Source organism: Chamaea fasciata, unplaced genomic scaffold, assembly GCF_029207755.1.
Source record: "Chamaea fasciata isolate MVZ Bird 193981 ecotype frontalis unplaced genomic scaffold, bChaFas1.0.hap1 SCAF_28, whole genome shotgun sequence".
Classification (NCBI taxonomy): Eukaryota; Metazoa; Chordata; class Aves; order Passeriformes; family Sylviidae; genus Chamaea; species Chamaea fasciata.
The window spans coordinates 2,885,183-2,901,717 of record NW_027094113.1 but is presented as its reverse complement, the minus strand read 5'-3'; the positions used below and the strand labels follow the sequence as shown (position 1 = coordinate 2,901,717).

Genomic DNA, 16,535 nt, shown 5'->3' with positions numbered 1-16,535 from the left:
TCCCAGAGCCACAAAGGCCATGGGAACGACCCCATTCCTCCAGCCCCTACAAGAGTGGGAGAGAAGCCAGAGGTGTGAATGTTAACCCCGCTCCTCCTGGCTCCCAGAGAAACCTCCAGAGAGGGAAAGTAGCACATTCAAAGAGAAAGGAATAATCTGGGATATGCTACCACCTGAAGGAAGGAGGGCTGCACCTCCAGACACCTCCCACAGCACAGGTGAACCAGAACTCCCTGTTCTCCTCAACCGATTCCCCCATCTGAAGGGACAGGAGACACATGGAAGCATTTTGAAGTCATCCCAAAAGCAGCAAGAAAGTGACAGCAAGTCACGGTTTTAACCAACCTTCTTATTTCTTTATTTGAAAGGCACAGCTTGTACGTCCTTGATACAGCATTTTCAGTTCCTCTTATTATAGGTCAAGTGATTAAACACAAAAAGCAAAACAAGATCTTTCTAAAGAACTATATACAAACACCAGATTATTATTTATCTTTTTTTTTTTCCATTTTTGTTTTTTAAGAAGACACGCTAGCGCACGGAGATAAGAACAGAGAAAGCTGCTGTATCCTCTACACAGGGCAGGGCCACGGGGAGGGGGGGGCCGGGGAAGGCTCTCGGTCTGCCTGCCCCCTCTGCCCAGCCACCTGGGCCCCCGGATGCTGTGCTGAGGAGGAGCAGGTGGCACAGGCTCCCCCTCCAGCCCAGGGTGAAGCCCCTGGCAGCCAGAGCTGGTTGAGAACAGGTACATGCAGAACAGCAAGGCGCCGGCCTGGTATTATTAGTGCAGGAGGGGCGTGGGGGGAACACGGGGCCAGGGCGATGCGACGAGACCAAGAGCGCCTGGGGAAAGGGAGGAGATTGTTCTGGGCCAGGGATCCTAGCAGGGAGTTGTGCAGAACCGTTAGGATCGAGGGGCAATCTTTAAATACCGAGGGTGGAGCAGCAGGTGGAGGGAGGGGCCACGTGGCACCGAGGAGCTGGGACAGCCAGGGGGCAAAGCGGCCCCGGAGCGGCCCAAGCCAGACTCTGGCTCGGCTCAGGGACGAGGGACAGGGAAGGCAGGCTGGGCACAGGGAGAGCACGATCGGCCACACGGGTAATGCTATGGCGCTTTGCACTGCTGTGCAGCAGCCGGGGACGGCGCTGGGGACGCTCCCCAGGCCCTGCCACCCGCCCCTGGGGACAGGCAGGCCTGGCAAGCTGCCACCGAGCACAGGTCACCGCGGCCCTGCTGCACAGCAACCAGAGAGAGATACTGCATTTTGCACTAACCCGCCCCCTCCCTCCCCCTGACGGCCGCCTTCCCCCGGCCCCCCGGGCGCTCTAATCCGATTTCTCCCCGTCATCATCTTGGTGGGCATCCCCGTCGTGGCCGTTCTTGTCCTCCTTGGAGAGGTGAGCCTGCGAGCCCAGGGCCGACAGCGACAGGAGCCCGGTGCCGGCGCTGACGGCGGGGAGGGACGGGGGCTGCAGCCCCACGGGCAGCGGGGTCAGAGGCAGAGCGAGGGCTTGGAGCTGCGACAGCTGGTGAGCTTGAAGCTGCTGCTGTAGGGAACGATGGACAGACACACAGACAGAACGGGGGTATTGTCATTTTGAGTGCACTTGGACCCCAAACCAATGGCCAGGACTGGCCAGAGCGTGCCAGCAATCAGGTTTAAACCAGGGACCTTAAGGAGCTTGAGAGCATTGCAGCCTCAGGGCTGGCTGAGAAAAGAGGTTCTCGAGCCCTGCTGCTGTGACAAGCTCAAGAGAAGACTCAACAGCGTGTCCCCAGCAGGACACACAGCCCCTACCCCACAGGACATCTGGCCTCAGGCTCTGGCACGTCCCAAGGCTGCAGTTAAAGCCTTCACTCACAACTTTGACCAAGAGCAGATGGTGTTTTCCTGCCGAGTGCCTACTGTGGTTCCTGCTCAAAACCACAGCTCCTCTCCTTGCACCCTGCTGATAGAGAGCAGGGATCCCTGCACACATCACAGCAAGCCTGGGTGGAACCAGCCCTGTGCCAGCATGGCCAGCCCAGCCTTGCAGCCTCAGCCCACTGCAGCAACAGCACCAGAGCAGGGGTCCCCTGATGTCCCCAGGTCAAGAATCCAGAGCCCAGCTCTGTGTACTCCCACCCCTCCCAACCCACACTAAACATGCATCACGTACACGGATGATGGAGTTCAGTTCTGGCGCCGTGACCTGCTTGGCTCGTTCAATGGCTCCCAAGACTTGCTGCTGATGCTGGCGTGGAGAAAACACAGGAATTTGGGGTCACTTCTAATGCCACAGGGAAGCAGAACAGGGACCCAGCCCACTCAATCAGGCTGGTTACCCCACAGCTGGAGACACCTGCACACCTGTACCCGAGACAAGGGCCTCACACCTGGGCCGAGGGCAGCAAGAAGGGAAGGAGGCAAGTTTATCTCATCCATTTCCTCATCACAGGGTTAAGCAGGTCCCCTCTTACTCCCATCCTCATCCTGCTCTCCACACACACCCAGAGATCCTTGGCCAGAAGGCTGCAAGGTGGGCAGTGTCTCTATCCTGCCACCTTTCAACTACACAGACCCTCTAACAAACAGAACAAGCCCTAAAATCAGCTCTTGGGAAACTCCTTGGGACACATCCTGGATACCAACTGCAGCAGCAGCTGGGTGTGCCAAACACAGGCAGAAAAAATGGATGTATCACATACTTTAAAAAATATAAAAGAGAACTGTACTTGCTCCTCGCAGGGCACAACATCTCTGAAACACCAGGTCTGCCCACTGCACTTGATCAAGGGGATTTTTTCTTTTCACTTTGGCAGCAGGACAGGGTTAAGGATTGCATTAAGATGCAAAAGATTTAGCTGGGGCTTAGTTATTAGGCAGCTCTGATCTGATCAGCAAGCGACTTTGTCCGTCCTAAGAACAGGTGGGTGGGAAAAACAGAACCTGTGCCCCAAGCCCAGCACTGACCCAAGCAAGAAGCCCCCAAGGGGCCAGGAGAGCTGCTCAGAGCTCAGCCTCCACGGGGAGACAGAAAATATGGCTCTAGAAGTGCTTAATCTTCCCCTTGCCTCAGACAGCAACTCCCAAGCACCCCCTCCCCCAATTAATTTCTCAGGGGGGGTGGGAGGAGCCCATCAGCTGCATTAATTAATGAGGCAGAGGAACCAGATCTCAAAGAGGAGCCATATGGAGGTATTTTTTTAAGTGTCCTCCCTTGATTAGCACCCAAAGCTCCCACTGCAGACACGGCTGAGGGCTCAGGAGCCCTGGGCAAGAGAGAGCAGGACCAGCTTTGTCCCCAGCTGCCACAGAAGGGATGGAGGGGCACGTTACCCACCCCAGAGTGCTCCAACACCGCCTTGAAGGGCTGGTCCCCATGCAGGGGCCGAGAGCAAGCGAGGGTTTCCCAGCCCAGGGGTGGGGAGCTGCCTGTGCTGGAGGGCTGGGACACCTCGCTGGCTGCAGAGGGACAGTGCCAACAGATTCCCAAGCTGGGGGACTCACCTCTTGTGAAAGGTAGGGCAGAACCTGTGCACAAATCCCGTTTAGCCTCTTGACAATTTCAGCCTAAAAGGTGGGAGAAATAGAGAGGAGAAGTCAGGCAAGCTCAGGACGGAGCACCCACAGCATCAGCTGCCCCATCTTGCCCCTCCCCTGGCCAGGCCTGAGTCCCCAAATGGCTCTGAGAAAACCCACTCTCCTGGCAGCATCCTGCTGCCATGGGGATCACCTTGCCTCCCCGAGGCTCCTCCCTGCAGGGTTAAATTAAAGTTTCTGCTGACTGCAAAGAGCAAAGTTTCATTATTCCTCTTCCTCTCCAGGTCCCCGATGTTCATTTAACAAATTGGGAGCAACTAGAGAGCAAAGTTACTGCAGGCCCAGGTGGGGATGTGCTGAATTACACTTGCCATGTGGACACAGACATACACATGGTTGTTCAGCCCTCCCAGGCTCCCCCTCCCCAGCTGAGCTGCTGGACTGGGGCTACTGGGGGGAGACCAGAGGGGCTGGGCATCTTCCTCACTGCCCTGACAGCAGCAGTGGCAAATTCTGGGGTGCTAAATGCTTTTCTCCTGGCACATATTGGAGCTGCCAGTCCTTTGCAAATCACTTTCCAAAGGGGAAAAAATAATCCAGAGCCAAAGGGTACAGGCATACACCAAAACCAGCCGAGGGGACCCCAACAGCACCACAGGGAAGCAGATGAAGCTGGGAGACGTTCGTGGGACAGCAGTGAGGATTTGTGGCTCAGATTCTTCGACAAGATCCAGGTTTTCCCAGGGAAGCCAGTCTCATGGGCTTAGCAACAAGGGCAATGGGATCAGAAGCACCAAGTGCCTTTGTGAGGAACAGAACTGTGCTAAGAGGCTTAAAACTGAGCCACGACATGCAGCCGACTTTGTGACTGGAGCTGGAGCCAGATAGAGACAGGCTCAGAGGAGGCTCATGTTGTTAACACCACAGGTAATTAGTCACTGGAGATAATTAACAACTTTACCACCAGTGAGGGTAAGGAGCAAACTTACCCAGGCTGCCACAGAGTCTGCAAGCCACAGCTTCAGACCCTTCCTGGTGCTCAAATACCTGTTCAGGCCCTGAGGAGAACCACAGGGTGCCCAGAGCCCAGGATGGGAGCCCACAGGCCAGCACTGTGATCCTGAGAGGTGGGGGGAGCCTGTATTTCAAAGGCAGCTCTGACATTTCACAGGCTGATGGCATTTCTAGTTCCTGAAACGCCACTGAAGTGACAGAGGGCAACGCAGAGGAGACAACGTGCCTTCCCCAAGAATTACAGTGCTTGGAGATGTTTTTCCCCCTACCTGTTTGTGCATTTCAATATTCAGCCCGTAGGACATCTCATAGTACTGCAGAGCAGGAGAGAAGAGAACAAAACAAATTGTAAGTCAAATCTCTGCCAGGTGAGTGCTGGGAACCACCACTGCATTCCTGGCAGGGTTTTCTACAAAGGCTGGGCAAGGCAGGAGAGCAGAGGCAAGCAGAGGAGACTCCCTCCAGGTGCTCCCTGCCCACCCTGCTCCAGACCTGGAGACTTGCCCCACGGGACTCCCCTCACAGACCTTCCCACAGTCTGCACTAAGTGAGAGTGAGTGATGCTGTGTGAAACCTGGAAAAAGGCTCAGGGCTCCAGACTTCCCTAAGCACAGCCAGGAGAGAGGCAGCCTGGCTCTGGGAGCTCTGCCTGGCCAGTATCCTACAGCCCACAGGACTGCTTCAGCAGCAAATGGGAGAGATCACAACTGGACTTCATCTGGCAAGTAACACATCCAGCTGCACACAGCTCCAGCTGTTTAGGAAGGAGTTATGTGGAAACCTCCCCCCTCCACACACAAAAACAATCCACCCAGAAAACCCCTGCACAGCAGCAACAGGCAGCTACAGACAATCTATTGGCAGAAGCAGCTAATTCCTGACCCCTGGAAGAAGCTGTTACAAGGCTGATGTTTTGAGAGTTTAGAAATCTCCTCCTGCAGCCTGCATGCTGCAATCCTGATCCTTCCAAAGGGAAAAGAACAATCCACATCTGTGCTCATTTAATTGAAGATCACTGGCACCCTGGTACCGACGCCACAAGGCGACGGAGCGCCCGGCTTGGTATCGGAATGATCTCAGCCTGCTGCGGGCTCTCGAGGCTTCTCTGCATTCTGAAGACCGAGCAGGAAGCAGGAGCCCATCCCACAAGCTGCCAATTGTGACTTATTCAAAAATCAGAGCAGCTGTAGCAGCTTTGCACATTCACAGGAGCCCTCCTCTTGGCTCCCCGTGACGGGGAGCGGCAGCAGCTCCGGCTCAGCCACGCAGACAAGGCAGGAGCTGCTGCGCCTGCAGAGCCTCCAGCGCTGCGCCACGAGTAACAGCCCTTCCCCTCTGCTGCTGACAGCAACCTGAATCAATTCTGGTGACTGCCAGCATTAAGGGGAAAAAAAAAAATGTATCTTGGCCACTGCTGGAGATGAAGGTTTCCATGCAGACTGCGAGGCACAGGAAACAATTGTTTACCAGTGAGAATGGGGCAGGCTTGCCCAATAATACACCAGGAAAGCTGTGACCTCTTCTCCTTGTCCCCAGCCCCAAGCACACCTTGCTGCCCCACAGCCTCAAAATCTGGCCACAAGGGCAGTAGGGAAAGATGCAGGGGCCAGCTAGCTCTCTTATTTCTGATTTTTTATGCCTTAACTCTGCTCTGAAGAGCTGGTCTATTAATTTCTACATCTTATCTCTTCTTTCCAAGGCAGGGGCAGCAGCTGGCACGCAGGAACCAGCTCATCTCCATGGACAGTATTGCAGGCTCCTGTTAACTCCATGATAGGAAAGGAAGAGCCCACGGCCCTGCCTGCCACCCCCTCCTCTGCTACAAGGGCTCCAGGGGCATTACCTAGCAGGCAAGCCCTCACCCTGCTCCCCAGAACATGGCTGTTTCCTGGCAGATTTCTCCTTGGAAAGCCACAGCTAAGCCTGCTGCCCACACGTGGCACCATTGCTCATGCCTTAACCAGGCCCTGCCCTGGGGCTTGCACACCCTGTGCTGGGACACACGTGCCAGCACTCAGCACCACGGCTCAGCAAGGCTGCGGGGTCACCAGAAGGTGCACAGGGTTTAGCTCTTGCACAGAAGCTGATTTCTGCTTCTAACTCACACCTGACTCGTGGGGTTTCCCAGTTTCATGACTTCCCAGAGCACTGCTTTGTCTCTCACTGGCCATGACCCTCCCAGAGTCCCCAAATACCTTCACACCAGCACCTTGCAGCACCTTCTCAGGCATGTAAGAGCTGTCACTTCCTTTCTGCACAGAGAGCCAGGCCAAGGACCCATCAAAGCAATCACCCACCGGGCCCCATTTTCTGCATCAAAAAACTCCCTGCCACCGTGCATTTCAACAACCCCCTGCATGCAGCCAACACAAAACAGCCCCGTTTTCAGAAAAAAAAACCCAATCCCAGCCTTCCTGAGAGCCCTGGAGCTCTGGCACAGGCACCTGCTGGTGTTGCCACCCACACACTCTGCTCCCGGCTGCCGGGCCGGTCCTTACCATGACGTAGTGACGCTGCATCTCCGATTTCTCGCTGGCTAGTTTGTCACATTCCAACTTCAAGCTGAAAAGCCAGAAAACAGTAAGAAAACCACAAACAGGAGGTGAGAGAGTTGATCGCCACAGAGCAGCTGCTTCCTGCATGGCCTCGTCCCGGCCAGGCTGGATTCTTGGACATCGCTACCAGGGCTTCAAGGGGTGGCCAGAGCCCAGGCAGGCTGTGCTGGCACAGTGGTGACCACACAGAGCCTGCTGCCCACTTTCTCAGCTGGAGTGCCCCCCAACACACATTCAGGAAAAGGACACGAGGCTATCCACCAGCAGAACACTGACCTCCCTCAGGCAAATCCATTCCACAGGAAGCAGAATGCTGGGGAGAAGCAGAGTTGGCTGCCCAGGGAGGGGTTTGCCTTTCCTCAACAGATCGCTGGCAGCTGGGGACAGATTCTGGCACAGAACCTGTCTGCAGCACTCAAGAGATGTTCCAACACAACACCAAAAACCAAAGCCAGACCCACTTCTGGATGGGGGCGAGGGGAAGGCCCAAGTGCAGCACATCCCTCCAGAAGCATGGATTTTTCCTCTCTCCTAGATTCTTCACGCCCTTCAGAGAAAGTGCCGCTGCTCCCAGCATTTTATGAGACTCCAACTCACCAGCCGAGCAACTGCAGCCAGCATGTGCTGTGGTTTTATGTTTCAAACAAGAAACAGCTTCACCTACACAAAACCTGCTCCTTCTTGAGCAGATTAAGTCCAAGGGGGTGGAGTGGCGTGGGGGGGGGGGGAAGCTTCCCTTTCAGCAGGAACATTCCTTGGGCTGCCCTGCTCCCCTGATGGCACTGCCAAGGCACAGAGACACCAGGAAATGGCCACTTCCCAGCAGTTCTTCTGCCTTCTCCTGCCAGAATGACACCACCACAAACTTGAGACCTGCCCGCAGGCAGAGCCTGGGCTGGGAGACATTGCAGCCACATGGCACCAACGCTCACACTAAAACCAGTGCCAGGCGGTGGCAGAGGGCATCACCCAGACAATTTAAACCAAAGGGCTTCATGTTTATGTCACACACACACACACACACACACACACATACGCAAAGCAACAGATTGTCTCGATCCAGCTTTTGGGTCAGCGGCACTATTTCCACACACACACAGAAAAAAGTAGAAGCTGTTGGATTTAAGTGCTCCCTGCAGCATTTGCAGTCCAGGAATGGCAGCCAGCGAGAAAAACTGAGGAAAACTCCCAGCCAGAGGCAGGAGGCCTGGCAAGTGTCTGTGCAGTCCTGGCTGAGCAGCACTTGGAGGAAAGACCTTGGCTGGAGAAGGGAATGGGCGTTCTCCTCGCTGGGCTCCCATGTGGACACGACCGACGCCGTGCCCGAGGTTCTCCTCCAGCCAAAGGTGTCCCAAGCGAGGCGACCGGGACCCCTTCCCCATATTCTCATCCGGTCCCCGGAGCGAAGCAACGAGCACAAGAATCGGAGCGATTCCCGTGCATCGGACAGCCCCGGGCCCGGGGGGAGCACGTACCTGTGGTACTGGGCCTGCAGCAGCTGGAACTCGTCCTTGATGCGGTCGCAGGAGTCGGAGGTCGTGAACTTCAGCTGCTGAGGCAGGTGAGAGGAGCCCTTGAACAACAGGAGACAGCGCTGGGGCCGGAGCCGGCGGCCGCCGAGCCCCCCCGCCCCGAGCCCGCCCCGCTCTCGCCGCACCGGGGGCCGAGCCCCCGCCGGGGGCACCGCCGGGGCCCGGCGCCCGTGCCCGGGACGCGCCCAAGGTCACCCGAGGGGCCCCTTCCCCGGGTGCCGCCCGCGGCCCCGCCGCCCCTCGGCACCGGCCGCGGCTGCCGGCGGCGGGAGGCGCTCGATCCCCCCGAGCCCGCGGGGCCGAGGGAGGCCGGGCAGCCCCCGCGCCGTCCCGCGGCCCCCGGCCCCGCCCCGCGGCCGCTCCGGCCCCGGGCCGCGCCGTACCGAGTGCCGGCTTTGTGGAAACATCATGTCAGGTTGCGGCTCGGTCCCCGCACGGAGCGGCCCGGTGCCGCCTGCCGCCCCCGCCGCGGCTCCCCGCGCCGCCGCCGCCGCCGCCTTTGTCCGCGCCGGGTCCGGCCGCCCCGGCCCCGCGGCCGCCCCGCCCCGGCCGCGCCGCTCGCCCCGCGCCGCTCCCGCCGCCGGCGCCTATTGTCTAATGGCGGCTGCGGCTCCGGCTCCGTCCTGCGGCTGCTCGGCACCACCTGCCGCCGCCGCCGCCTCCCCGGCCCGGGCGGGCCCACGACCGCGCCCGCCCCCGCCGGTCCCCGCCCCCGCCGCGCGGCGCCGCCGGCCGCGGGCACCGGGCCGGGCTGTGCTCCGTGCCCCGCTCCCCGTGCCCCGCTCTCCGTGCCCCGCTCCCCGTGCCCCGCTCCCCGTGCCCCGCTCCCCGTGCCCTCCCTGCCGCCGGGGCCCGGGGGCTACGCGGCCCCGCGGTCGGGACGGGCCTTGCCCCGCCGGCCTCTGCTCCCCGCGCCCCGGCCGGGGCTGCCCGGCCCTCCCCGCAGCCTCCCGGTGTCACTGCGGCCCGTCGGGTGTCACTGCCCGGGCCCAGCCCGGCCGAGGCCGCGGGGTTTGCCCGGGCCGGGGGCAGGCCCAGGGTCCGCCTGGCCTGAGGCAGGTCCAGAGCCCCGCACCGGCCCTCGCCGGGCTCCTCGCCTTCCGCAGCTCATTTTCACGGCCTTCCCTGAGCAGAACTAACATTTTTTTTTTTTTTTTTTTTTACTCAGAGTTTCGTTTTGCTTTATTTCAGCGTTGCCCTTGGCTGAGCGTGAGGGAAGGCAAAGGAAAAAGGTAATTCACCTACAGCTGGCCCCCAGACAGACCTCTGATCTCCACACAATGGAATATTCTGCTCTGGATGCAAACTTTGGTCCTAAACCTGCTGCCTGAGGAGCGGACCCTGCAGTTCATGTCCTGTGGGATCGATTGCATCCCTCCAGCGAGCAGTGGGGTGGGGAATTCAGCCACAGACTTTATTTCTGGAAGGACTTTGTTGCCGTGGGGCCTCTTGCAAAGCCACACACACAAATGCGCCGGTGCTGAGGCAGGATCGGGTCCTTGGAAGCCATTCGGGGAATGACAGGCAGGAACACAGTTGGTACGTGTGAGCACACAGGGAGCTTTCATAAATTTCGGATGTTGCTCCATGTCTATCTTTAAAAATCAGTACATTTTCTGATTAAAAATAAAACCCTACACGTCATGACTCCAGCAATGTGGGCTGGCCTGTTGTGGTATTTATTTTTAAAAAGAACAATATAGCAGCTGAGTTATTGTGACACCTCCTGCATATTGTGCAGTAGCTTTTTTACTTCGACATCTCCATATTAGTGGAAACTGTGACAGCTTCATGCCAAGGATTATTAATAGTGCAGGCAGGCTTTGTGTCCCTGTAGAATAAGGGTTGGAAAACAGGGCAGACAGTCTTCCCCCAGTGGGGTTGGCATCCCGGTCCCCCTTTTTACGTGGAGAGAAACTGAGTCACCCCAGCTTAGGCTCTGCTCAAGGGCAGAGAAATGCAGTTTATTGTCAGTGTGTGCTTGCAGCCAGACCAGGTCCCTGTTATCCCCTTCCCCTGGTCCTGGAGCAGCACAGGCACCCTGCCCTACCCTTGCAAGAGCTTGCAGTCAATCCCTTCCAAGTGGGAAATGAAATGCTCCTTTATTGGCATTTCTGTTGGCTACAAAATGTTCCATTTTATCTTTTTTTTTTTTTTTTTTTTCCCCCTCTCTCCTTACATTCTTCCAGGAAACACTCTAATTTATGGTGTAATCTTGGCAAATCCCAATCCAGGGGAACACAAACTCGCTTGTGACTGGTAAATGACTTTTTAATGGGCCTGTTTCCAGCCGGGCAATGCACCTGCATCTGAAGAAGGGGGGATTTTAGCCTGGCTCAGGCTGTGTGAGTCAGTGGAGCTGAATATGGCCTGGGCACAGAGGAGCTGGCCCCAAACACAGCCTGGTGAACAGTGGGGGTTCCCACAGCCCACCTCAGACCTGGCTTGAGAAATGAAGGTTTTTCCAGCACAGGAAAGGGAGGTCTGTGTAGGAGCTCTCCAAGTGAACCAACATTTGTCTGCTTCAAAGCTGTTTGAAGGCAACATGGGGGAGCCCCCCACTCCCTCAACATCTTGGCCAGGAATAAAGTCTGCTAGACTCTTGCTACAACCAGGGCTGGGTCGGGGTTGGGCATGCAGGTGGGTTTCCAGAAAGCCATGGGGGACAGAGAGGGCAGAAACATTTTGCATTCCTAATGGAGCAAGAAGCTGTCCCAGTCCCTGGCCCCACTGGAACAATTCATACAGGGATGTCCTAATGAAACCAGAGAAACTTCCTATTAGTTCCTAAAAGGAACAGCCTAACAAAGATGCCAAAAATAAATCTGTGTAATGAAGAGCCTTTGTAAATTATTCAGATATTATATCCCACTCCAGCACTGGTTCAAGGAGAGAGGCTGTACAGACATTTTCTGCTCTGAAGCTCTGGACGCAAGGTGAAAGCCATGCTGTCATTATTATGAAAATGTAGGCTCTGAGATCCTGCTTTTACCCTGAGAATACGCTCTCTTTTACCTGGAATTAAAGAGGAAGAAATAAAAAAAGGCACAGGAGCAATTCAGGCGCTGAGACAAGGAAGGTTTTTTTCCCTTTCTCCACAGCCTCAGGATCTCTCTTGGGGTCCTATCACCTCAAGCTGACCACAGACACACATGCCTTGCAGGATTGAGTCTGAGGAATGTGGGGCACTGCACAGCTCAGAGCGGCACAGGCAGGACCCCACTGGCTGTGGGGTGGCTCAGCCAGTGACCCCTTTGCTTCTCACTCGTGGTTTGAATGCTGTGGCCTCCTTCCAGTAGAAACAGAGCTGAGACCCACCAAACTCATTAAACTGCAGCTGCCCTTGACACCCCACCTGCCAAGAAACCCCAGTTCTTCCCTGGGCTGCAATCCCCCACTTCCACCCTGTATTCAGACATCTGTGAGGTGTTTTGTAAGGGCCAGTGGTGGCAGCTTGTGGGCTATTTGCCACAGCCAGCCCCACGCCACACTGCTGGGGCTCACAGAGTTCTCCCCTTCCTGCCTCCCTGCTTCTCTAGCCCCTCTTTGTCAGCAGCAGGGCTGGTTCCTGCCTTTTTTTTTTGTTTGTTTTGCCCAGCCCTGCTGCCCTGGGGAAGCAGCTCTGCCAGGTCTGTGCCACCCAGGATGGGATGGGAAGGCCAGGACTGGTGGGGGAGGTTGGGCACTGGACCTTGGCCCTGTGCCACATCCAGACCAGACTGTCCCTTATCACTCCTCTTATCACAGGGATTATTGGCTTTTTACATTAAACTTTCTCTAGATAGCATAACAAAATCAGCCAGACACAAGGCACGGGCCGGGCAGGCCCAGGAGCGATTTACACGCAATCTCCCTCTCATGTCCCTCTTTAACCTAAGGGGCTGTTCTCCTTCCCTCCCTCACCACCTCCCAACTCTCCTGCTGCTGTTAGGAGCTGTGCAGGTCTCCCTGCTGCAGCAAAAGGCTGGGATGAGCAGTGAGGCTGCACAGGCTCCCAGGGAGCTGAGGGAGCCAGAAGTGCAGCACTCTCCTCCCCACAAACATGGCACTGACAGGGCACAGATGCCTCCAGAAGTGCTGTCCCTCACCCCCATCACCACCTAGCCCCAACTGCTCCATCCCCTGGCACACCCAGGTGCCCCTGGTGGGGCACAGCAGAGTTCCAGCATCTCAGTGCCCACATGGGCAGCAGACAGAGCACTTGTTCTGCACTGTATGCCCATGGTTCTGTGCTCATTTCCTGCTGAAATTGCCATGCTGCTTGCTCTCAGAGGCAGAAATGAACACCAGCCCAAATTCCTCACCTACACCAAGAAGAAAAATGAGAAACTGTCTGTGGATGTGCATAAGGTCCCAGCCAGGAATGGCCTGTAGGCAGAAAGGGCCTTTCTCCAAGAACAGCCTTGGTCCAGGCAGGCTTTTTACAGCTGGTAAAACAATCCTACCCTCTTTGATCCCGTTTTATCAGTGACTTGGAATAATTGGGTTCCATTCCTCGTGGTGGCTGCCCCCCACCCCTCCCTTCTGCTGTGGCCTGTGTTTTTGCTGCAGACTGATTAGGGGTAATTATCATCCTTTTTACCAGCCAAAGTGCAAGGAACAGTTCACACTCCTTGCAGGAAGCAGGAAAGGGATTTTGCAGCTGAGCCGTGATTAGGAAGCACATGGCAAGGATGCCTGAACCTGCTTGCTCCCTGGGTGGTGTCCCTGAGGCATTTGGTGGGAGATAAGCAGGAAATTTGGAGCTGTGAGACAGTCAGGGGAATCCACTGACCCTTTGGTCATGAGAAGCTTCCCAGCACAATCAGTTTGCAGAAGCAGCGTGTGAATCCCTCTGCATATGAAACCCAGACTGAGCCTGAAGGGAGTGACCCACAAGGGCTGGAATGGGCAAAGGGGCAGCTTCTTGACCAGGCCCACCTGTGCTCTGGGCTTGGCCAGGGTTCAGGATTCTCCTCTCTCTCCCCTGGCTCCCTTGCTGGACAAAGGGAGGAGCAAGATACTGATTTTAGGGTCAAAAGGATCACCCAGGCTTTCCTCCTGCCCCATGTGAGGCAGGTTCCTCCTGTCCCTGTGCAGGATCCATGTTCATCTGCACTGGAGCTTCACCAAATGCATATTTGCAGCAGTTCCTGAGATTTGCACAGGGAAGACAGATCACGACACCCTTAAGAGTCTTTCTGTACTCGGCTAGTTCAGCAGCACTGCTCCAGGTAGGGAGAACATTTCTTCCTGACCTCAATTTATGACAAACACTGAAGCATGAGGCTGGATTGATTGCACAAGGAGATTGTGTCTTAGTAACTTGTGGGAATGCTGCAGCAGCTATGCTAATTCATCATTCCTTTATTTATGAAACCTGTGCGCAGGTTGAGTGCAATTAAATGATGTGCTTTGGGATCGTAGGGGATGAAAGGATCACAGAAAATGTAGGTTTGTTATCCTAGTTTACCGTGCACTGAGCCCACCTACAACACCATGACAAACCAGATGTGAAACATAAGATTAAAAAAACGAATCCAGCAATTGCTGTCACAGGCTGCATTTGTCAGCGTTGTTTGATCTCGGTGACTTTCCTCCTCTTTTCAGAGAACTCAAATCTCGTGGCATCTTCCTGTGACAGGCAATTGAAGAACTTGTAAAATTAATTTTGGGGGAGGCTGAAACATTTGACATGTGCTCTGCAGCTGGGTCCCTGGTCCCCATCAGCACCGAGAGAGTCCAGACGCATTCCTCCTTTGAATATCACAAGAGAAGGAGACTGCAACCCCTCTGGGCAACCTGTGCTCTGTCAGCAGCACAGGAATGTTCTTCCTCATGTTCAAGGTGGAACTTCCTGTGCATCAGTTTCTGCCCATTGTCCTATTGCTCAACAGCTGAGCAGAAACCACTCCATCCCCCGGCACCTCCCTTCAGATACCTGTGGATATTGGTAAAATCCCCTCTTGGTCTTCTCCAGGCTGAACACACCCAGCTCCCTCAGCCTGGCAGGATCACCTCCCTGACCTGCTGGCAATGCCTGCTCCTCTCTGCTCTCAAACATCTGGAACTCACAAGCAGCTAAGAAATGGGGCCAGAATGGAGAAAAGGGATGGTACTCTGAAATGTCTGCAGTGCTGCCCAGCACAATGTGTCTGCATCTCCATGGGCCTTGGGATCTTCCTCTCTGTAAACAAATGGGGGTCATCTCTGGGCTCAGCATTAACTGCTGCAAATGTGGGCCATGGGAACAGTTGCTCTGGAAGTGGCCTGACACATTCAGGATCAGCTTTCTGCAGGAACAGGGACATGGAGCCAGGGGAATTGCACAGAACACTGATGACAGAGCTGAGGGAAATCCCAAGTCTCCTGGGAACCCTCTGAGCACCAAAACTTTTCCATTAGGGCAGAAAGGGAGGGAGTGGATGGGCTATTGTTGCTTGGAGACTGGCAGTTCTGTCATTTTTAAATCAACATTTGGATCAGGATTCATCGAAACTCAACGTCTGTGCACCCAAACTTCCATCAGCAGGAACCAAGCAAGCGGTCCAGAGGCTGGATGCAAATTTTATTGCTCCTTTTCTTTTGGCAAGCTGTGGTAATTTCTTCAGGATCTGCTGGCCTTTAGATTTTGATCCTGCCCAGGAGAAGGCAACCAAAACCGTAGCTTCCAACACACAGCACCTTGTGGTTCAGAGCAGCCCAGCAACCCCAACTTGCTGACTTCTTTAGCAGCCCCAGACCTGTTCCCTGTGTTACCCTGAGGACATGCAAAGAGGTCAAGTGGCTTGCCCAGTCAGGGCAGTGCTGCAGGGGTTACAGGAACCTCAGTCTCCTTAAGGACTGGCCAGACATGGGAGTTCCAAAGGGCAACAGGTCACCGGGAACAGCCACTGTGGCTTTGATCCTGCGTGTGCTGAGCACTTCTGTCTGCCGAGTAATTTTCAGCTGCCAAAGCAAAACGACCACATCGCCTTTGCCAGAGGTCTGTGATGAGGGAGGAACAGTCCTCCTGGCTGGGGGGCACCTGGGAGGGAAAGCAAGAGAATGTAACAAAGGGAGGTGAGTATTGATGCTGTTAAAGGCCAAACTATGGAGAGACCACCAGAAAAAAAAAAAAAAGTTAGAAACTTCTTTTAATTGAGGCAAAGAACTCATGGGAATAGCACAGGTATAACAGGGAATTTAAGTGTTGTTTGTGAGTTTCTTGTGTTTCTGTCTCAGCCAAACTGCCAAGAGGTAAGGACTGGCAAACCACTGCATGAGCCAGGCTGGTAACAAGGCAGGCAGTTATGTAACAGCTCTGTGGTGCTTTTCTGGACCTTCAAAAAGACTGTTTAGGTACAGACCCCAGGCAAGGCAGGGTAAGAGGTATGCAACCACAGGTGCTTGCAAGAGGGCTCTGTGTGTGTGTGAGTGTGTGTGTGTGTGTGTGTGGAGAGTTCAGGCGGCAGGTACTCTGCTCAGGGCAGGTTCCCACAGAGCACAGGGGGACTGCTCTGACAAATAAAGCTGCATTGCCAGCAAAAGGATGAACACAAGGCTTTGGTATGGATGGGGTGCATCAGGCTGCTGGCAGGAAGACCTGTTACAGCTCAACAGGCACCTGGTAGGAAGCAATGAGGAAACCTGGGATAAAGCCAGCTCTGAGACCGCCTGTGTGGAGAAATGGAGAGCGAGGGAGGGCTCGGAGGTGGCACCCAGAGAGCTCAGCTGGGACACGGCAGCAGCCGGAGCCTGGAGCACAGGGCCGGCACGGCGAGGCCTCAGCCTCTCCCTGCTCGGCCCCGAGGGCCGGGCGGCCGGGCTGGCGGGGTCTGGGGCTGAGCCGGGCCCGTCCCACGCAGGCCCGGGCCTGGCCCGCTCCGGGCACCCGCTGGGGGCTCCGAGCGCTGCGGGACGAGCCGCAACGTCCGGGGCCCGGGCCCGCC

At 55.9% G+C, this 16,535-nt stretch overlaps 1 protein-coding gene across 2 annotated transcripts; it reads right to left on the bottom strand.

The window, feature by feature from the left end:
* Positions 1-328: 328 nt before the first annotated feature.
* Positions 329-9,230, bottom strand: TLE5 (TLE family member 5, transcriptional modulator). Of its 2 annotated transcripts, none has more exons than XM_066205886.1 (7): positions 9,009-9,230; positions 8,569-8,666; positions 7,037-7,100; positions 4,808-4,852; positions 3,492-3,554; positions 2,161-2,235; positions 329-1,545 (listed from the first exon to the last, which is right to left on the bottom strand). In XM_066205886.1, exons 1-7 carry the CDS (start codon positions 9,033-9,035, stop codon positions 1,327-1,329), a joined length of 591 nt encoding a protein of 196 aa, XP_066061983.1. In that variant the 5' UTR covers positions 9,036-9,230; the 3' UTR covers positions 329-1,326. The 2 variants fall into 2 exon arrangements, with proteins under 2 accessions (XP_066061983.1, XP_066061982.1); XM_066205885.1 differs by having other exon boundaries at positions 329-1,548; positions 9,009-9,216.
* Between the last annotated feature and the right edge of the window lie 7,305 nt (positions 9,231-16,535).